General features: G+C 38.4%; 1 protein-coding gene across 8 annotated transcripts in view; it reads right to left on the reverse strand.

The window, feature by feature from the left end:
* Nucleotides 1-21,983, reverse strand: part of NRG1 (neuregulin 1) — a 933,660-nt gene that overhangs the window by 80,778 nt on the left and 830,899 nt on the right. For 3 of the 8 annotated variants that reach the window (XM_082268809.1, XM_082268808.1, XM_082268807.1), the window contains exon 1: nt 4,469-6,109. The exons of the other annotated variants lie outside the window; for them this stretch is intronic. In XM_082268809.1, the coding sequence (XP_082124935.1) occupies nt 4,469-5,072 (604 nt within the window). In that variant the 5' untranslated portion in view covers nt 5,073-6,109. Of the gene's footprint in view, nt 1-4,468; nt 6,110-21,983 lie in introns of those variants that run through there. 8 annotated transcript variants of the gene reach the window in all.

Consider the following 21,983-nt stretch of genomic DNA (forward strand, 5'->3'; position numbering starts at 1 on the left):
CAATGGGGTTCATTTACTAAAGGCAAATAGACTGTGCACTTTGCAAAGTGCAGTTGCACTTGGCAAGAGCTTAGTAAATGAACAGAAGCTCTGCTGACTTCCATCATCCAATCACGTGCAAGCAAAAATTATGTTTTTTTTTATTTTCCCTGCACGTGATTGGGTATTCTTTGCAAAGTGAAGCTTCACCTCATTTACCAGGCTCTGGAGCAACTGTACTTGCAGAGTGCAACTTTGCCTTTAGTAAATCAACCCCAATTTGTCTATGTGTTAAATTAAATGTATTAAATGTATGTCCATTAAATAAACATAGCAAACAATGAGTATTCAGTAGCCCCCCCCCCAAAAAAAAACTAAAGAAAACTTGTACCCACTGCAGATTTTGGCTGTAAAGCTGCAGGCCTTGTGGCTGTCATCTTGACCCTGGCCTGTCTTCCACAGTGAAGCAACTAACATGCAGCCAAGAAAATCTATAAAAGTCTAAAATCTCATTCTATATGGTGTCCCAGGACAGCAACACACTAATTGTTGAAGCCATTTTTTTAAGCCATTTTGTAGGATTGCCTTGGAGCCTGCATCTTCAAATCTCAGTCAACAATGGCAGCTGTCATATTTCTATTCTCATGAATTTCCTATAGATGCATTTTATTGAAATGTACCATTATCTGGCTTTTGAAATGCTACATGAGAGAAAATATTGAAGCATTAAATGTATTCATAAAAATGTATTTTTAAAGTAACTGTTCAAATGCTTTTCAATAGTCCTATATGACCATTACGATCATAAAACCTTGAGATGGAAATAGTTCAGGAGTTAGTTGAGCTATTCAATTTTTTTTTTTTTAACTGAATGCCAACAGTAAGTTATGCCCCAGAGGTTGACCACTGAGCATAGCCGTGATGGCCCATGCAAAACCTACATACATGCGTTCATGATGTAGGAATAAGTGAGCTTCATGAAAAGGTATGTGGGTAGTTAAGTAAGTGAGCTTCATTTTCTCAGCAAGGGATCTCAGAACATCACTTTGGAAAGTCGGATCCTAATGGAAAACATATACAATATTCTAACAAAATTTTAAATAATATATTATTATATATGTCTCCTGCGGTAACTGAACATAATAAATGCCCTTTCCCATATTTGTCACAATGGAAAATCTGAGTCACTGCAGATACAATACACCATCCACAGACAATGATGCCTCTCATATGCATTGTTCTACATATTGCTACTTATGTATTTAGACCAGCTGTCTCACCTAATCAATATTGATTTAGCATTGAATTTCTGAAACAAAAACCTTCCTAGTTTATTTTGCCTACAATGTAAGACAAATGGTTGTCTCTAAAGCTCTCGTTTGTACTCAGGAAAAATATGATGGCGTGTGTTATTATATTATATACATGCTTTTACTCTAGCCTATGCTCATTTTGAATAACTAGAGAGTAAATTGTATAACTAGAATGATTTTATTACCTATCATGTGATTACAGAAATGCTATCAAGGATATAGAAGCTGATTTACCCATTGTATCATTAAGGTCAATGCTTTTAAGGGGAACTAAGCTGACATGGGAACCAGACACTCCCATATATTGGAAAAGGAAGTGCTTTAGCAAGACAAGATCAGACTTCTTTGTTCATCTTCTTTAATGGGTAAAAACTCTATTGTCCAGTCGGTGGCTTTCCGTCTTGTACTGTCCAATATTAAAATATTCACAATGAGTATTCACCAAGAAATGAATTCAATTCATCAATAATCTTAAATCAGGGCTTGTGCCAAACACCCCCAACTTTTGGTTTTTAGGAAAAAGAGAAAAAAAGCGCAAACGCTGTAGACAACAGGAAGCTCAGCTATGACTTGCAATGCTTTTCTCTGCATTCCACTCAGCTTATTAATAATGCACACAGAAGCATTAGGCAGACAGGGAAAAAAAAAATAAAGTACATTGAGATATGATATTTAATCTGCTCATTGAGGTGCATAGCACTGGCCTCAAAATTGCCAGCGCATTGCACAAAGCAGAACTGTGTAACAGCTCAAAAAAGCAAAGCCATCCAATGTGTTCATCAGCTTTCACCTCTCATACCTTGTTTGACTTCATTTTCTGTTTCCTATCCATCTCCCTCCCCCAGTTGCAACGATAAAGTAAAACCAATTATACATTACCGGGCTATGACCTTGAAAGATATATTTACAAAGGACCTGCTAACTATATACAGATACGTCCAGTATATAGCAACAGCACGAGCATGCCTATAGGAGTGCATGGAGAAAACGTTGTCAGTTCATCGTTTTTTGTAAAGCCATGTGCTTTTTTTTATATTGCACTTTGATAATGACAAGGCTGAAAGAAATGTACAAGATGCAGTAGGCCTGCAAACAATAACCTTTCATTGATCTTACCCTTGAATCCTGAAGAAAGGTAAAAGCTGATTGGCTGGTATGGGCCTACTACGCTTTACTCTTTATACTGTCTAATTAAACAAGACCGATGTAGCGGATGTTTAACAAGTGAACTGGTTTGCACTGTAATCTTGTAAAAAAAAAAAATGGTGTCTTGCAGGCTAGCGGTACATCGTTGTTCACAAAAATATGATATATTTGGTTTTGCACATTGGCAATAGATATCACTTTAACATATGGCTCATATTTTCTGTTAAGCACAGGCATTTTTTTAGTAGTCAAACGGTGAAAGCTATTATATAAACCCAGCAATGATGTTTGCATGAGAAAACAATAGCAATTTGTCAATTTGGTTGCCAGCTCCTCCAGCTTTTAAATGGAATTGATACTACAACAAGCATCCAAGAAGGATAGATGTTGTCCTTAAAATTTAGGCCTTGACAAAATGGAACCAAAACGGAATGCAAAAATGGCTTATTATCTTGTCACTTGGCATTGTGACTGCAGAAATGACAAGTCAAGAGCATTTGCACCTTGTTATTCTAAAGAAGGTCAGATGTTATCAAGTACACCTACTACCAACAGTTATTTTGCTAAACTGACTTCCATTAGGAAAATCTGATTGGCTGCTATAGGTATCAGTGGTTTGCACCTTTTTATCGCTCTCTGTACAGCCTGTTGAATGCTACAAACGTTATTCCACAAAAATGAAATGTAAGCCTTAGAAGCACAAGAGTGATGTCAAAACTGAACAGTACGTAGGGCTGAAACATTTAAAAGCACAATTCGGGAGTTGTTAACCAAATCAGATGGTGAAAGATTAAGATGCAGACTTTTTTTTATGAATGTTCATCTCCTGCACTTCCAGAGATGAAAACTTCCCACATCATTTTTTACTGCAATATTAATCAGCAGCTACACGTAAAGTCTGTTACAAAATTAATGACCCCCTGGTGGCTTTAAAAGCTAGAGATAGGGAGCAGTTTGCTGAATTACAGGAAGCCAGGAAAAATGTACCATTTATCTTGATGGCTGGAGACAAAAAATAGGGCCCTGTACTCTAAGTGCTTTTTTTTTTTTTTTTTTTTTACGGTATAATATCGTGACGATGATTCACATTTTTGCATTGGTATCTATACTTTATATCTAATACCTTTATACTGAGGCTTTTCATAGTAGATTTCTTTCAATGGCATGCAAATTCTTTTATATGACTTATTTTGAATTACACAGTATCAAATCAATAGTAAAAAAAACTTGTGATGGTGACACACAAAGAGGAAAAAGGTAGAATGGATTAGCTAATACATTAGTAAGTTTGTGTTTTATTACAAAGATAATCATGAATAACGGAACGGCAATGGTGTGAAAATTGGCGTAATCCTTCACACCCAATCAGGTTGAATCTAGCATCAAGTCAAGGCAGTTGGCCTAATTTAAGATGAACTCAGGTTAGCTATATGTGTTACTCCATGATGTACATTGTGCTGGGAGGTATGCTGCTACTGCTGTCATGCCTTTGCAAATGCAAAATGCTTGGCTGGGTAGCTTATCCAATGACCTCGGTTCTTTCAGTGACCTTAAAAAGTATGCAGATCAATAGCTCTGACCTGACTCTGGGGTTGATTTACTAAAACTGGAGAGTACAAATTCTGGTGCAGTTCTGCACTGAAACCAATCAATTCCAGGTTTTTTTTAGCTTTATTGAACAATCTGAAGTTAGAAGATGATTGGCTATCATGCACAGCTGCACCAGATTTTGGTCTCTCTAGTTTTAGTAACTCAACCCCTCTGACTTGCTGTATGCTTTTTTTGTGTCAGTGATTTAAAATGCATGGAAACCAAAGACAGCCAAGCAACTAGCATTTTCAGAAAAAAAGGTCAGCATTACCCACCTGCATTTTTTTCTGCACATGATTCCTTTATATGCACTCAATGATGTGGTTTTCCCTTTTTTTAAACAACAGATAACCATAAATGTCTACTGCCTTTAGCAAAAAAAAAATAAATAATAATCTGCTGACATTTAAAATTGAAGCATTTGCTGATGTTATACCTACCTTTTTTTATAGTGACTGCAGTACTAGATTCTGAAACTCCTAAAGTATTTATTGTAGAAGGCTGATATATTTTTTCCACTGAAGTAACTTTTGGTGAATTAATATCAGTAGTTAATGATTGAAAAGTAGGCTCTGTAGGCACAAGGGATGATCCAACTTCCACTGAAACCTGGATATTAGTTTTAGTAGTAGGAATAAGGAAAGGCAGCGTATATACAGAAGAAGGTAGCAATGTATTTGGTGCAGAGTTAGCATATATGATAGGATCTCCGTCTATCCTCACGGGATCCAAATGTGTCGGGGAGTCGTATTCGAATATTTTGTCTACAAACACCCACTTAAGGCCAGCGATACAAAGACAGAGACTTATCAGACACGCCAGTATGGGAAGGATACAGATCTTTTCTGAGTTAAGACAGATTCTCAGCCTGTCTGCCTCCAGGCACACACAGCAGGTAATAGCAAGGCCTGCTATCCCTTGGGTAGTTCCATCCTCAGCTTGAGTCTCTGGCACGCTTCCTTCATCTTGAAGTTCAGCGGAGGGGGGGTGTGAGCTCTGCTCAAAGCACTGATTCTGAAAACCTTCTGCAGTATCCCCAGACATCTTAAAGGCATAAATCTCAATCACCTTGCCTCAGTGAAGTATAGATTTGCACATGGTCCATTACCAGAACAAGAGGGGCATACAGTAAAAAAACTATGTAGCATGTTATATTGTAAATCAATAGAGTCTAAGTAGAAGAAGATCATTACCAGGAAAGCGAAGGAAATAGAATTCTTTAGTCAAAGAAGGTGGTGGACATTGAAACATTTCATGCTCTTCTTTGCCATTACGGTGCTCGGGCGTGCATGCTTCTCGCTCCCGGACTTGTTAGTTAGTTAGTTAGTTAAGTAAGCCAATAGCCAAGAGTGAATTGCTGTGTTCTCACCTGGAGCATAGGATGGTGGTACCTGCTTGGAAGGATGCAGCTGTCATGAAGCAGCAACCACAAGAAAAGCAGTAGGACCGGCAAGAGCAGCAGCAGCAGATGAGGCAGCAGTGACAGCAGCAATATCATCCTGTTGTGTTAAATCTACGAGTGAAAGAGGCTGAATCATTACAGAGCAGCAGGTGCTTGTTCTGGGAGCATCACGGCACACAGTGTATTATCACAGGCTGTGACTTGACAAGAAGGACAGTGAGAGCCTGGATGGTTACTCCCTTTTCTTCTTTTGCTTAGTCGTCTTCAGCATCCTTGTTCTGGCTTCCCTTTTTGTAAAACAAGACGGTCCCTTTTTTTTTTTTTTCTTTCCCTATCCACTTTACCAGTCACGTACCTTATCACTTAGATTCTCCTTTCTCTTCTCTTCTCCCCCACCCACTGCAGGGCTGGTCTGAATAAAATCTGTGCATCCAGTACTAACAGTGACTTCCTACTTTATCCAATTAGAAGGAATGAAGGCCATCAAATCAAAGAGGAGACAGCAGGCAGCATTTATGATCTCTCTTTCACTCTCCTTCGGCTTTTTTTTTTTTTTTTCACCCTTCTTCTACTGTTTGGTTAGGGAAAGGCGCAGCAATCGATTATAGCAATCTTGCTAGGCTACAATGGGGAGGAGATGGGAGATGGTAGCCGTAGAGGCAGGACCCAAAGCTTAGCAGGTCTGATATTCGAATCCTCCCTAGAGAGGCACTTTTTTTTTTCTAACTGCTGTTTCCTTCCAGCCTGCTACTCCTGTAAGTTTATCTCTCGGTGAAACAGAAATATGGGAGACTGAAATAGTGCAATCTATTTTCTGAGATTAGCTTTTTTTTTTTATCAAAGAAAAAAAAAAAAAAAAAAAAAGCATCCATGATGTACAATATAATTCATTAAATGAATTAGTCGCAGTATGTGCTAGCATTTCAATTTAATTGCCAAAGCACACACAGAAAGCTAAGTAAACTTAGTCTCGTTAAACCAGAAGGGATTGAACAGAATTGTTAAACTTAATTACAGAGAACGAAAAAGGTGTGAATATTTAAATGCATGTTACTGTAGGTCTGCAGATGATAATGATATCTAGGTTAAAGCTGTCACCATTGAAGTGGCAGCAGGCAGGAGATGGATTCTTTTTGTTTAAATTCTGCAGGCTAATAGGTGTGGCACTGATTTTGCCAAATCATGTTGCAATGCTGGAATATTTAGGAAGACTTCTTTTTCAAGGAACTCAGACTTATATCTATGATACCAGATTAACCACTACAGCTCTGCAATAAATACATAAGTGAATAAAGACTTTATTAATAATATGTTAATAAAACGTGCCAGGAATGCTGCAATTGTTGCATTGCAGCAACTACTTTTCAGCCCACACTGGCACAGGCGTTTTAATGATTAGACCCCTGAATAAGTCCCTGCTACCCAGCAGGTAGGCCTAATACTTAAAAGGGACAATAGGGCTGATTTACTAAAACTGGAAAGTGCAAAATCTGGTGCAGCTCTGCAAAGAAACGAATCAGCTTCCAGGTTTTATTGTCAAAGCTTTTTTAAACAAGCCGAAGTTAAAATCTGATTGGCTACCATGCTCGTCTGCACCAGATTTTACACTCTCCAGTTTTAGTAAAACAACCCCACTGTCACCTTGCTAAGGGACACCACCGACCTTACCAGTGATTCCTCACCACTCGCTCCTCCTACACAATGGTCCCAATACAGTCACAAAACCTGGACTTCTGTATATGACCTGCTCTCATGTGACAGTCCTCGAGTTAACAGCCAATCAGCTAGGTCAAAGCTTTGTCACGTGAATAGGGGGTTGATGTCACTGCTAGGTCGCAGACACTGACCATTCTAATAGAGGCTTAATAGGAGAAAGGATCAGTGAGGGATCACGGGTAAGTATGTAGGTGTTAGGTAGGGCCTTTCCAGAGACAATCTTACTTTGCCCTGCATGTCTCTTAAAAGAAAACCTGTCATAAGACAAATCCAGTGCCTTTATTCTGAAAATGTTAGTTGCTTGGCTGTTCCTATCCCTTGCTCCACTCGACAACATCACTTACTTCATAAGAGTTGGGAGTCAGTGATTTAGAATGGTAGATATACTATACAAATAGAGATTGTTCATTTAGGAAAATTAATTTTCGCTTAGTAAATGTCTACTTTAATCATCCAATCAGGTGCAAGCAAATATCCCTGACACGATTGAGTATTGGGTAACCTGGATTGTGTGGATGGGAGAATCCTCCCCACTGCGCTATTGTGTTATGAGTTCTAAACTCCCATGCTGTCAGAATACACAAATCAGTGCTTCAGCACAGGGTGGTTGAACAGAAGTTGATCGGTAGAACAACTGCAGGGGTCACAAATGGTTCAAAATTTGGCTGGACCCCGCTGAACCAACCAAATTTTATTTCAATCCATCTATCGCCACCTTACAACTATAAAATGTGACTTTCTTTGGCCAAAGCACAAGTTCGCTTTTTGACCTTATTTTATTAAAGCATACTGTATTAATATTCATAAAGCGCCTGCACAAACCTGCAGGTAAATAATACAGCCTCTTCTGCAACTACCTAGACATTGCAAGCCATTAACCCTTGCAGTCTTTTATTTTGTGCATTTTGAGTCAAGAAGCAATATGTGAAAATACTTTTTATTGCAATGAGTATAATAAACTACTAAATTTTACAGCTTATGGTTTCCCTACGCACTATGTACTATGTCAGGAATGTAACTAATGTGTACAAATACATGCACTTACTTGGGAATGTCTGAAACTCCCATGACATCACTGACATTTGGACTATCTAAGTCAATGGGTTAATGATTGCCAGGGAAAAAATTACCTTGCCTATTTCCTAACACGCCTACAGCTTAAATGGTAAAGGAGAAATTTTCAGAACACTGTTACCCTTGTATGCAAACCAGTCAATCCAAACAAATATTATGCTAGAAACAGCGGCTTGCAGGAGACATAAAGTAACTGCAGGTTAAGATTTTGATATGATTATGCAAAATTATGTTGCTTTTAGCCTTCATATCATTAGAAGATCTGTTGTTTTCTTTTGTGCTGCATAAAGTCTGACTACAAAAGTGAAAAATACATATGCATAAATTAAAGCAAACCTGTGGGTAAAATAAAATAACAAAACAGCAGCAGCAGGTAGTTGACAGCATAAACTGTTAGCACATACACTACCTGTTGTTGCAGAATATCCTGCCCCTGTACCACAATTTCTTTACTTTGGCTAAATGAAGATGGGGCACTCCTCCCCACTCCTGTCACAGAACACAGTGTTCGGTGACTAAGCGGCCTATCAACAGGCCTGAATTTTGTCACATGGGGGGGCTTAAATACACTGTGACTTTGAGAAAGTCGTTATTTGCATAGATAGTTTTAGAGACTTCAGGAAGTGTTTGTGAAAGAGGTTCTAAAGCAAGAACCCGTATGTTGTCACCTATGTGATGCTGCTTTGTTTTTGTAGATTGTTTACTCATGGGTTTATTTTAGACAGAAGCATATATTCTATCAGTGGCAATAAAGAAAGAGATGCCAAGGACCCTTGCTTAGCCAAGACATACCCCTTTTAACAAACTGTGACTTTGAGAAAGTCGTTATTTGCATAGCTAGTTTTAGAGGCTCCGGGAAGTGTTTGTGAAAGAGGTTCTAAAGCAAGAAACGTATGTTGTCACCTACGTGATGCTGTTTATTGTGTAGATTGTTTACTCATGGGTTTATTTTAGACAGAAACATATATTCTATCAGTGACAATATTGAAAGAGATGCCAAGGAGCCTTGCTTGGCCAAGACATACCCCTTTTGGTGCTCAGTATCCAATTGCCAAGCCCTCAGTTCCAAGCCAAGCTATATGTAACACTCTGAACATTATCTAGAATTTTCTGGTAAAAAGAAGTTTGAATAATTGAAATTGTAGCAATAAATATAAACTAATTTCTTGTTAAAGGGCAAGTCAGATATCACATATCAACTGCAAATTACATTCACCTTCATATCCCCTAAATATCAGATCTTCAGCTGCGAAATGGCAACATGAAATCCATCTAAATCCTACAGCCTGCTTCATAACTTCTACATATAACTTCTATATGTATCACAGATTTTTCTAAAAACTATAGGCTGACACCTAGTACACAACCTACAGATGGCTCCAAAAATCCTGGAGCCCAGAATATAACCTTACCAAAACCCTGACATCAATAAAAGGAAGGTGAGGTAATTTATTTAAAAAGGTCTCCTGTATTCTGAACACAAGTGTAAGCTACCTACTGTATATGTGAAATCAGAGGTACAATAATGCTTATGATGTAGTTTACATCTCTCTAGATGTTGAGTGTTACATTCTACAGACCAGCTGCACAATGTTCACATCTAGCACTGTAAAGGAAAGCCACCCGTTAACACAGTCTGACTTACAAATTAATACACCCACATAAATTTCACATCCTTTTCACATGGGACTTAAATAGACACTGGTGTTATTACCACCTGTAGGTAGAAAATCTCTGAACTAAACAAGTGGAATTCAAAGGAAAAACCTGACATTAGACCATGAATATGCCCACCCACGATGCTAAAGAAAAATAAAGGAATGTGTTGGACTGAAGGAAAGCAATTAAAATCTGAATTACATAGTTAAATTTAAAGCGTTTTATAGAATAAAAAGCCATGCTTAAAGTGTATCTCTTGTCAAAAATAAAAAATCAAGTATGTAATGAGAAATTGAATTCCCATGTGTTATAGTTGCATAGTCATTCAAAATACAATGCTCTCCAAGTTGCAAAACAACCTTCCCACGGTAACAACTTCCTTCATTGCCTTAACACAAAATAGTCATTCCCAGTGAATGTGCACAGCCATGTCTCCTATTGAAGAGTGCTTTGCACTGGAACGACAACTGAACATGAGAACGTTGTATGAGTCAAGACGTTGAGGTGCAATGTTATCTATAAACCCCCTTTGAGATAGCCCTCATCTGCCAATCTGAAGAAGCACAGTGAAAAGAAATAGCACCTTCTTCTATGACATCATCAGCGGTTGTCACAATGCAAACTGTAAAAAGTAGTATTCACAATACATATGTCCTTCTCATGAAGCAGTCGGAAAGGTACCACAAATAATAACAGAGGTAGGAGAACACAATAGTGGTTTATAGGCAAGAATCACAGCATGAAAAGTAATATTTTAAAATAAGGTAAGTATATTTATGATATAAATACATGTTGGTTTGATAGATATCACTGCCCTGATTTCCCATCAACAAACTTCATATTTTGATTTTAGATCTCCTTTAATGCAATGCAATGTACTGCTGAATGTAGACCAATACCAGAAAAACTGATTTATTTAATACTAGCTAGCTTATTTAATAACAAATTTCAAAGAGCAACTGCATTCATCCCTATCAACTATTCAGAATCATATGTCATGTTTGGTCCAAATTCCATCCCCCCCCCCCCCAAATACTGATGCCAAAGTGATTTTTAATCAATAATAAAAAAATATGTAAGTTCAATAGCTCAAAATCAGAATCAGAATTAAGTCTCCACTGTTTTTAGGGTTGCTAGGTACTCCACTATGTATGCATATCATCATTTCTTACTGAACTTCCATACTGAAAAATCCTATATAGTTACATAGTAGTTGAGGTTGAATAAAGACAATAGTCCATCCAGTTCAACCTGTGTAGGTGTGTGTGGCCGTAATCATCTCTCATACCCCTGAATGTTCTGATCATTGAGATGTACGTCCAAGAGTCTTTTGAAAGCAACCATACTTCCTGCAGAAACCACCTCTTGTGGTAGAAAATTACACAATCTTGTAGCCCTAACAGTAAAGAACTCCCTGCGTTGCCTGAGGTTAAAACGCTTCTCCTCTAATTGCATTGTATGCCCTTGAGTCCTCATGCAATCCTTTCGAATGAATAGCTTTTTTCTATGCTGAGATCACCATTGAGGTATTTATAAATTGCTATCATGTCCCCTCTCAGGCATCTCTTCTCCAGGGAGAATAAATCAAGCGATTGCAGATGCTCTTCATAATTAAGGTCCTCCAATCCCCTAATTAGTTTAGTTGCCCTTCTCTGGACTCTCTCCAGCTCCAACACATTCCTCCTGAGGACTGGCGACCAGAACTGGACAGAATATTCCAGATGCGGTCAGACCAGAGTTTTATAAAGTGGAAGGATTATAGTTTTATCTCTGGAATACATCCCTTTCTTTATGCATGCTAATATTCTGCCGGCTTTGGCAGCTGCCGCTTGGCATTGCATGCTATTGCTTAGTCTATCCTCTACCAAGACTCGCAGATCTTTCTCCATTTTTGATTCCCCAAAGGTTCCCCCCCAAAGTGTATTGTGCTTTTATGTTTTTAGTCCCCAAGTGCAAAACCTTACACTACTCCACATTAAACCTCATTTGCCATGTCGTTGCCCACTCCGTTATTTTGTCCAGGTCATTCTGTAGTATATCTGCTTCATGCTGTGCAGTTATTGCCCTGCCCAATTTTGTGTCATCTGCAAAAACTGATATAGAACTACTGATCCCGTATATGGATATCATTAGCGTATTTCTTTATAGTAAAATATTAAAGGGTGATGGTAATATCATTTTATCAGTTGGGTTCAGAACTGACTAGTAAACTAAACTTGCCAATAAAGAACCAGATATAAATTTGTAACTCTGCTTTAATGTAAAACTAAAATATACGTACAACGCTCTGTAATGCGTTCTAAGCAGTTTTCACCTAGGCAATTTTGCTTTTTGCTGGTTTTGAAGTTTTATGATGCTATCACTACTACCAGGTTTTGCTAGGATTGATGCAGCCTCAGAAAAAGTAGCTCAGCATCACCAAAACATTATGAAAGCAATAGAAGGTGCAGTGTCAAACATTTTAAGGGCTCATCTTAATAGTAGACATTCAGAGGCAGTTTGTTCAGCCTCTTACTAAATGCCTAAAACATTTGGTGTTTAGAATGCACATAAAAAGCCATCAGAATGGCAAAAGAAAGCATCCCAAATGCCGCAATGAGCGTATTCAATTATGAGCGGCCATAGGCTTTAGAACACTGGCCAATTATCAACCTCTTGAATGTACATTGTCCCTATCCCGGTTGCTTGCAATTCCGATTGGTGCAATAAGTGGTTGGCAGACTGGTAAGCCTGCCTGAAAAATAGTGCAAAATTGTTAATATGCAATAAATTGAAAAGTACATTATGGTTTCAGAAGTAAAAGCCTTACATATTTGCAGTCTAAGCTAATGTACATTTTCTTGGGCAGAATTTTGTCAGACCTGGCATAACAGATGCCTTTATAGCTTCGATAAATATATCCCTGCAGTATGCTGTATCTGTTGTTTGGCAAAGCTAATGCCTCTTTTTAATTTCAATACACATTCACGTAGGAAAAAGAAGATTTTTATGCAACTTACTAAAAAAAAAAAAAAAAAAAAAAAAAACAATGGTTGGATTCTCACTTAATGGATACTAAAAGTACATTTAAGTACACGGAGGTACTTCTCATCCAGTATGCAATGTTTTTTTTAACAAGAAACTTACAGGATGTCATTAATTACAAAGAATTCTTTGTACTATAGGATTCCTAGTGCATGTTACTGTTATAAATCACTGTTACTGATATTGATAACAGTAGTTAATCATAGATGCTGCAGAATATAAATGCAGAATGCATAATAATATAATTTCACAGGGGTTTTAAAAATATCCTACTTAAAATAAAAAATAAAAAAGTTTTTTGCTTTACATAACACTTTGGAAAACCAAACTAGGTAGGCTGGTAAGAAATTACGTAAGAAATTTTACCATGCAAAATGCCTATCCTGTGGTTGATCCAGTTAGGTGATGCAAGACAGCCAGCATGACAGTCGGGCAACTGGCATTTGCAGAACAAAAAGTCACCAATAGCAGCCTTTGTGTTCCTCTTTGGAAAGATCTACTTTCAGCGTGCTTAATGTAAGATGATCCGGCAATCACTATATAACCAGTCATTCTAACAAGATACTAAAATTTAACCATTCCATGTTCACATTGCATACTATGTATGTTGTATCAATGCAACTTACATTACAAGCCCAACGAATGACAAATACAACCATACAAATCTGAATAAAAGTCTGGATTGGTTCAGTTTTGCTTCTTAATCAGAAAGAACATAAGAGTTAACTTTTAGATAAGGAATGTACATGATAATAATATGTAATGTTCCAATACACAGCAATACATTTATAGCCAAAGGCCTGCATTGTAATATAATACACTGATATTGCAGGTTTTTCAGGAAATTGCACAGTAACCACACACCAGTCCAAAGAGTTGCATAATACCCTATCACAGCCTATAATATTACAGGCAACTATTAATCAGATAACAGTAATGTATTAATATTCCAACTGCAATTATAAAAAGTGTTGACCTCAGCAAAAAAAAAGAACGAAGATTTCATCCAATTTACTAGTCAAGGCAATAAAAGCATAACGTGCATAGATAGAAATGTGTCTGTAGGAAAAAAAATCTGCTTAATTCTTGTTGGAACTAATAAGTGGCTGGGGCCCAAGAAAACAAACACACTTTTATAAAGTATAAAAATCCCTTGCTGAATACACATGGTATATTTAACTTTTATGTAGAATCAGGATGGCCCCAACCATAAATTATGTTAACCATGTCTCAGGTGGTGCCCACCACTACCTTCTCATGTAAGGCTGACCCAAAGTGATACTTTCCCATGTAAAACTGACCCACAGTGATACCTTCTCATGTAAAGTTTACCCATGCCACTACCACATAATGTAAATCTGACCTCAGACAGAACGACGCGTTTCGACATCTCTTCATGTACATAGTTTAAAGTAATGGTATGGCCTCCCATAAAAGAAAATGTGCCTCTGCACCTTATTATAAATACATCTACACTTACAGTTTTATTTTAGCCCACTGAAAAGTCCCACAAATGCCAGTTGATCACGCCAGTGAAGTCCTTGGATGGTGTGGCATTGATGCTGCACTGCTTCTGATTTCAGAGCTGCCACTATCATGTAGACTGAGACATTACATGTGGCAGGTGATGTGGCTATCAGCATTTTCACTTGTTAATCAGCTCCTGGCCACATACAGTCCTGCCCACTACTTTCTAGATTGACAGCACTGCCTATATTGGTGCAACCTTCCCATCGTGAGCTACAGTGTATGGGAGGGGGAACAGGTGAGATACAAATGAAGAAGTAAAGGTAGTTTTTTTTTTTAATTTATGAGGCTTGTGTATCACATAGTATCTGTATTTGAGACTTGTGAGAATAGTTATACAGATGCCTTTTGATTTACACTATAATGTTGTAAGCATTGGGATGCCTGCCTTTACATGCACATTAACTTTTCTGGCATCCCTGTCTTAGTCTGTAGGGTTAAATATTGAGTTGGCCCCCCCTTTGCAGCTATAACAGCTTTAACTCTTCTGGGAAGGCTGTCCACAGGGTTTAGAAGTGTGTTTATGGGAATCTATGACTATTCTTCCAGAAGCCCATTTGTGAGGTCAGGCACTGGTGTTGGACAAGAAGGCCTGGCTCGCAGTCTCCGCTCTAATTCATCCCAAAGGTGTTCTGTTGGGTTGAGGTCAGGCCAGCCAAGTTCCTCCACTCAAAACTCACTCATCCATGTCTTTATGGACCTTGCTTTGTGCACTGGTCCAAATCATGTGGTGGAGGGAGTCTTATGGTGTGGGGTTGTTTCTCAGGGGTTGGGCTTGGCCCCTTAGTTCTAGTGAAGGCGTCAGCACACCAAGACATTTTGGACAATTTCATGCTCCTAACTTTGTGGGAACAGTTTGAAGATTGCCTCTTCTGGTTCCAACATGACTGCACACCAGTGCACAAAGCAAGGTCCATAAAGACTTGGATGAGTAAGTTTGGGGTTGAGGAACTTGACTGGCCTGCAGAGAGTCCTGACCTCAACCCGATAGAACACCTTTGAGATTAATTATTTTGGAGACTGCAAGCCAGGCCTTCTCTTTCAATATCAGTGCCTGACCTCACAAATGTGCTTTTAGAAGAATGGTCAAACATTTCTATAGACACACTCCTAAACCTTGTGGACAACCTTCCAAGAAGAGTTGAAGCTGTTTTTGCTGTGAGGGCGGGGCAACTCAATACCGAATCCTACGAACTTAAGCCCCGTACACACGCATCGATTATTGGCCGGGAATTTTCGGCCAACGTTCGATCGGCCGATTTTCAGCTTGCTAGTATGATGCTTCCGACAACCGACTCCGACTTTTCGGCCGAAAAAAAAATCTGGTGTGCAGGCTATAAAATTTTTGATGGCCGTCAACACAACGGACGATTTTCCGTCAGTCAGTACAGATTTCGGCAGACAAAAATCTGATGAGCAAGACTGGGCATGCTCAGTGAAGAAAAAACACACGGAAAGTAAACCAGCACATGACATCACTTCTGAAGTAGATTTTTGTTGGTCGAGAAAATTTGTGTGCAGTCTAGGCACATTCCAACCAACAAAACACCACTCTGGACAAAAGTCGGACGATCGGTTGGCCGATAATCGTTGCGTGTGTACTAGGCATAAGACTGGGATGCCATTAAGGTTTATGTGCGTGTAAAAGCAGTACTTTTGACAATATAGTGTACTTGTATAGTAACTGGAATGCCATGATGGTTCTCATGCCATGTGTAGAAAGGAGGCAGACTCATATTCCTATGTGTACTTGTGGTGGATGGGCCATGGTGGCTCTCATACACTGTTGGGAAAGGAGTAATAATAGTGTATGGACGAAAAAGCCCTTCGGATGGAAAACCTGTCTTACTTGCTAAACACTAGTATCTGACAACAGTAAACAATATTATGCTTATTGGTTGAATAATAGTTACACTGATTTCTGTGTCCCCAATCTGGCAATTTGTTCGACTGAAATGTTTAGTAAATGAAAGCTTGTCCTTGACATTTGTGGAACTGACATCTAAAGTGCACATTCAGCAACTGGAAAGAAGTTCTTTTCTTCCTGCACTCTATTAGAAAAGTGTTTTGAACTCTGTCTGTGTTTCTTTTGGAGGTTTACCCTCACTATCTGTATGGTGAAACTTTTTATATCTCTAACAAAGCGGATGTCATCAGGGGTTTTAGCCCTTTTTCATTCTATCCAAAAAATAAAAAAAAATCATTGAATGGACATACACTTTAATTATGGGAGCGTTGACTTCCTGCTCTCTGTCCAGATGTGATCCTGTCCTAGACCTGGACTATGAAATGATGCATAATTTAGGGATATTTAGGGGCAGGGTGTACAAACAGATAGATATCTCTCCATTAAGTATAGGTGGGAGATATCTGCTTATAACTAAGCGAGATGTGTAAGTACAGATGTGCATGTCCAAATGAGCTTAAAATCTTCATGTGTGATAAAAAGCATGTGCAATAGCCGGAGGCATTTGGTTAAGCCCCTCTAGTTCTTTAGAAATGGTCCAATTATAATAATCAATAGGATCAGACTGTTAATGTGCAGCCTTGGAAGCAAGGTGAAAGGATACAGAAGCTGTCCACTCTTTCGAAGGGTCAAATGTCATTCATACAAAAAAAAAAAAAAAAAAATTCTAGGTCTACATAATATACCAGAAATTTAGTTTTTTGTATCCCTTATTCTAATGTATCTATTGTTTTATATTCCAAATGTCACATTGCTGTGTATACTTAGTCACATGTAAAAAAATATATTATTTATTTTTTCCAAAAAATATATATATATATTTTTTTACACGTAACTAAATATACTCTGCAATAGTAAATTTCATATAAGAAACAATAAATAAATCAGATTAACATATGTAAAAGAAAAGGGATTACAATTTTTACTCTTCCATTACTCTAGATAAACACAGAAGATAAATGAAATACCAGAAATAAATGTTACTAGATATTTCTTATACCACAATACATACTGATCGTTTCTATAGCCTCCAATAAAAAATTCTAATCAGCCTGCAAGCTCATGTAGTTACAGGAAGTGGGATGCATAATTTAAATAGCTGCAGAGGCTATCTTACTTACTACTGCAGTGGTGAGATCCAGCTATTGGCAGTAGGAATCTTGCCAGTGCATTAGGAGATGGAATAGTGCAGAATTATGCCAAAAAATAGGACAGTAATAACAGTTATTAAAAAAAAAAAACCCTCTCACCTGCAGTATATGCCAGCACAATGCAGTTAACTCAGGAAATGTGCAAGTCATTGTTAAGTATAAATCATTCTAAAAGCTGATAATTGATAAGGGCAGTAAAATATGTGTCATTTTTATGTGTGGGCAAGGGGCACGTGAGAATGCAAAAAAATATGTATATTATATAGAAACTGCTACAGCTTCCATGGCTGGATAAGGCGAAGGCTGTGATGCACCCTGCACCTATACTACTAAATGAAAAGCTGATGACCCTCCAAGCAATTAGCACAGCATGTGTCAGGTTCTTAGATTTAAATGAGAAGCAATGATGCTGTGGGGCATTGCATTGCCCCATCATCCTACTCTGGATTATATTCCTGAATGCACAAAATAGAACTGGATACTAGCATTAATAGGTAATAACATCAGGGGCAGTTGATCCAGGAAATAGCCATTAGCCTCCGGGGGGAATCAGTATGGAATTTTTTTTCCCCACTGGAACAAATTGGATAATGCTTTATTGTTTCTTTTTTTTTTTTCGCCTTCCTTTAACCACTTCTGAACCGGAAGATTTTCCCCTTTAATGACACGGCCATATTTTGCGATTCAGCACTACATTACTTTAATAGACAATTGAGCGGTCGTGCAATGCTGTACCCTAATAAAATTGATGTCCTTTTTTTCTCACAAAAAGAGATTTCTTTTAGTGGTATTTAATGACCTGTGCGATTTTTATTTTTTGCGCTATGAACAAAAAAAGAGAGACAATTCTGAAAAAAAAAAACATTATTTTTCAATTTCTGCTATATAACATTCCCCAAAAAAATATTAAAAAATCTAATTTTTTTTAACATTTTATGCCAATTTGTTTTCTGCTACATATTTTTGGTAAAAAAAAAATCGCGATAAACGTATTTTGATTGGTTTGCGCATAAGTTATCGCGTCTACTAACTACGTGAAAGATTTATGTCATTTTTATTGTTTTTTTTTTTTAATTTACTAGTAATGGCGGTGATCTGCGATTTTTAGTGGGACTGCGGCATTGCAGTGGACAGATCGGACCCCTAACTGACATTTTTGACACTTTTGGGGGGTATCAGTGACATAACTACATTAATCAGTGCTAAAAATATGCACTGTTACTGTAATAATGAGACTGGCAGGGAAGGGGTTAACAGTGTGGGTAATCAAGAGGTTAAATGTGAGCCTAGGGGAGTGATTCTAACTATGGGGGGCAGGGCTTGTGAAATGATCATAGAGACCTGAGATCCTACATAGAAGGATCACAGGAGCTCTATGATCATTTCAGAGAGAAGAACGGTCAGCTGTGTTTACAACAGCCGACTGTTCTCTCTCAGCGGGGAGGGATCGCGGGTGTCAGGCGGCAATCAGAGCTGCTTGCCCCGTGCATCGGGATCCCTGCTGACGAGTTGGGGTGGGAGCGTGCCGCTGGCGGCGCGTGCTCACTCCCTAGCGGCAGGCGCGCGACCGACGTAGGTCTACGTCGGTTCACGCAGGAGGGATGCACTGCCACAGTAAAAAGGCGGCTGGAGGTCGGGAAGTGGTTAAATCAACTGTGAGTAGAGGCCTGTGTATATTGACATGTTCTTTTTTCCTACTGGTTGAACTACATGGACTTGTGTCTTTTTTTTCAACCTGACTAATGTAACTATGCACTCTGGATAACAACATTCTTTGCAGAGTTTCTCATAGGACAAAAAGTGCTACTCTGTCAAATCAACTCAACTGCTATGTGGCTAATTCCTGGGCACATATCAAATATAGTAAGGGATTCAACTAAACCCAGGAGCCTGCATTCACTATATCTGATCTCCCACAATACACATTTCATGGAAATACAACTATTTTCATTGCCATGACTTTTTATTAAGTATTCCAAAGAAGTACAAAAGTCAACCAGGAAACATGTGGGTGAAATGGTCTGTTAACAGTCTCTAGATACATTCCTACTTACAAGGAAATGCAATTATTTTTGTAAATATAAACAGCTAAAACCAGTTCTCATCAGCAGTATATAGCAGGGTTGTGACATCTATCAGTGTCTGGTTAAAGCTTGTAGGAGGAGTTTTCATTCTATTCTGACTGTCCTATGAGGCTGTAGGATCCCTGACCCTCTGTCTGGACAGTGCTGATTGGCCCTGTGCCGATCACATGCACCCTCCAAAGGAAAAAACTCTCTAGCATTACACACCAAACTGAGTATGTGCAGAGTGACTCCAAAGGTTCTGTCTTATCAGGAGATGGATTGGGGACAGTAAAAGAAGGGGAGGTTTAGAAAAGCCAGGATCAAACAGCCTTTTTACAGAGTGCGTCGGATTAACCCCTTAGGTTCCACAGTGCTTATAACAAGCATGCTTTACTGCATATACACACAGATTTTACTGTTGTGGGTATAGTAACAGTGGAAATGTAATTATTTTCTTCATTTCCATGACTTTTTATTAAGTATTTCAAAGAAGTACAAAAGCCAACTAGAAAACATGTGGCTGAAATGGTCTGATAACAGTCTCAGATACATTCATACATACAAGGAAATATATTTATTTCAGTAAATTTAAACTGCTAAATACCTTTTCTCATCAGCAGTATATAGCAGTCTTGTGACTTCTATTGGTGTCTGGTTAAAGCTTGTAGGGGAGGTTTTCATTCTACTCTGACTGTCCCATGAGGCTATAGGACCCCTGACCCTCTGTCTGGAAAGTACTAAATGGTCCTGTGCCGATCACATGTACCCTCCCCCCCAAAAAAAAAAACTCTCTAGAAATACACACCAAACTGAGCATGTGCAGAGTGACTCCAAAGGCTCTGTCTTATGAAGAGATAGATTGGGGACAGTAAAAGAAGGGGAGGATCAGAAAAGACAAGATCAAACAGGCTTTTTACACAGGATTAACCCCTTAGGTTCCACAGTGAGCATAACAAGCATGCTTTACTGCATATACACACTGATTTTACTGTTGTGGGTTTAGTAACACTATAAGCATGAAGTCACTCGGTAATGTGCAGGCATTCATTCAAGCTGAATGAATACAAAATGCATAGAAAATTCTGTGATCTTTTCATGCATAAAAAATAAGACAGATCAAACTCGTTTGCTTTTCAATATTTCTATTGTAAGCATAAATGCACAATCTTTCTTTAGGCATTTTCACTTATTTTTCACCTAGTATATATATATATATATATATATATATATATATATATATATATTTATTTTTTTTAACACCTAATATACAGTATACTATAATACACTAAACTGGCTATAAAAATGAAATCTATTCCGTTCTGCATTCTGCATTCTTTCAGGCACATGGGCAGAAATGTGCAGGTTTCCAAATGATTAGCCAAGATACCATGAGTATAGCTGTATAATAATTTAACCTGCTAAATGCATGTCTTATAACAAGCCCTGCTTTGCCTCATTCATTTCCACAGCACACAGATTAGAGAGAACAGTGGCAGCAAATAGAGGCAGGGCTGGATACAAACGATAACACAGATGTGCTAATTATACTCCTGCATTAGAAAATTGAACCTGCCAAGTCCATGAAATGAATGAGGAAACATGTTTTACACTGACACTAAGTGGTCACGTTCAATGGCAAGTATCAGCTTGCTCCCCCCCCCACCCCATCCCATATCTAAGTAAAATGGATATGCCGACAGGAAGAGAAGTAGCCACAAATCTGCAGGTGGCTCCATGTGCCCCAAGTGGCCATCAATAAAAGGCAACGTATTGAGGACTATTGTTCAGCAGCTCCTTTGTAGAATGTTTCAGCACCACTCTGATGAACAGCGCCCTGCTGACCTAGATATCTTGTTACTATTACTTGATAGAACTATAAATAGGGAGGGGACGGATTTTATTCTTCGAACATCAACTGCTGCACAGTTGTGCCTGACCATGTAGGAGTCTTCCTTTTATGAACGCCTGATGAACTACAGCATATAAAGTACACTAAAAACAATAGGGGTTGATTTACTAAAACTGGAGAGCGCAAAATCTGGTGCAGCTGTGCATAGTAACCAATCAGCTTCTAACTTCAGCTTGTTCAATTAGCGTTTAAAAAAAAAAAAAACTGAAAGCTGATTGGTTTCTATGCAGAGCTGCACCCAATTTTGCACTCATCAGTTTTAGTAAATCAACCTCAATGTGTCACAATAAACTATACCAACAGATAGCAGAATATACTATATATTACAAAAAGTATTGGGACACCTGCCTTTACATGTACATGAACTTTAAGGGCATTCCAGTCTTAGTCTGTAGGGTTCAATATTGAGTTGGCCCACCCTTTGCAGCTATAACAGCTTCAAAACTTCTGGGAAAGCTGTC

This window comes from Pelophylax lessonae (genome assembly GCF_965119305.1).
Source record: "Pelophylax lessonae genome assembly, chromosome: 1".
NCBI lineage: Eukaryota > Metazoa > Chordata > Amphibia > Anura > Ranidae > Pelophylax > Pelophylax lessonae.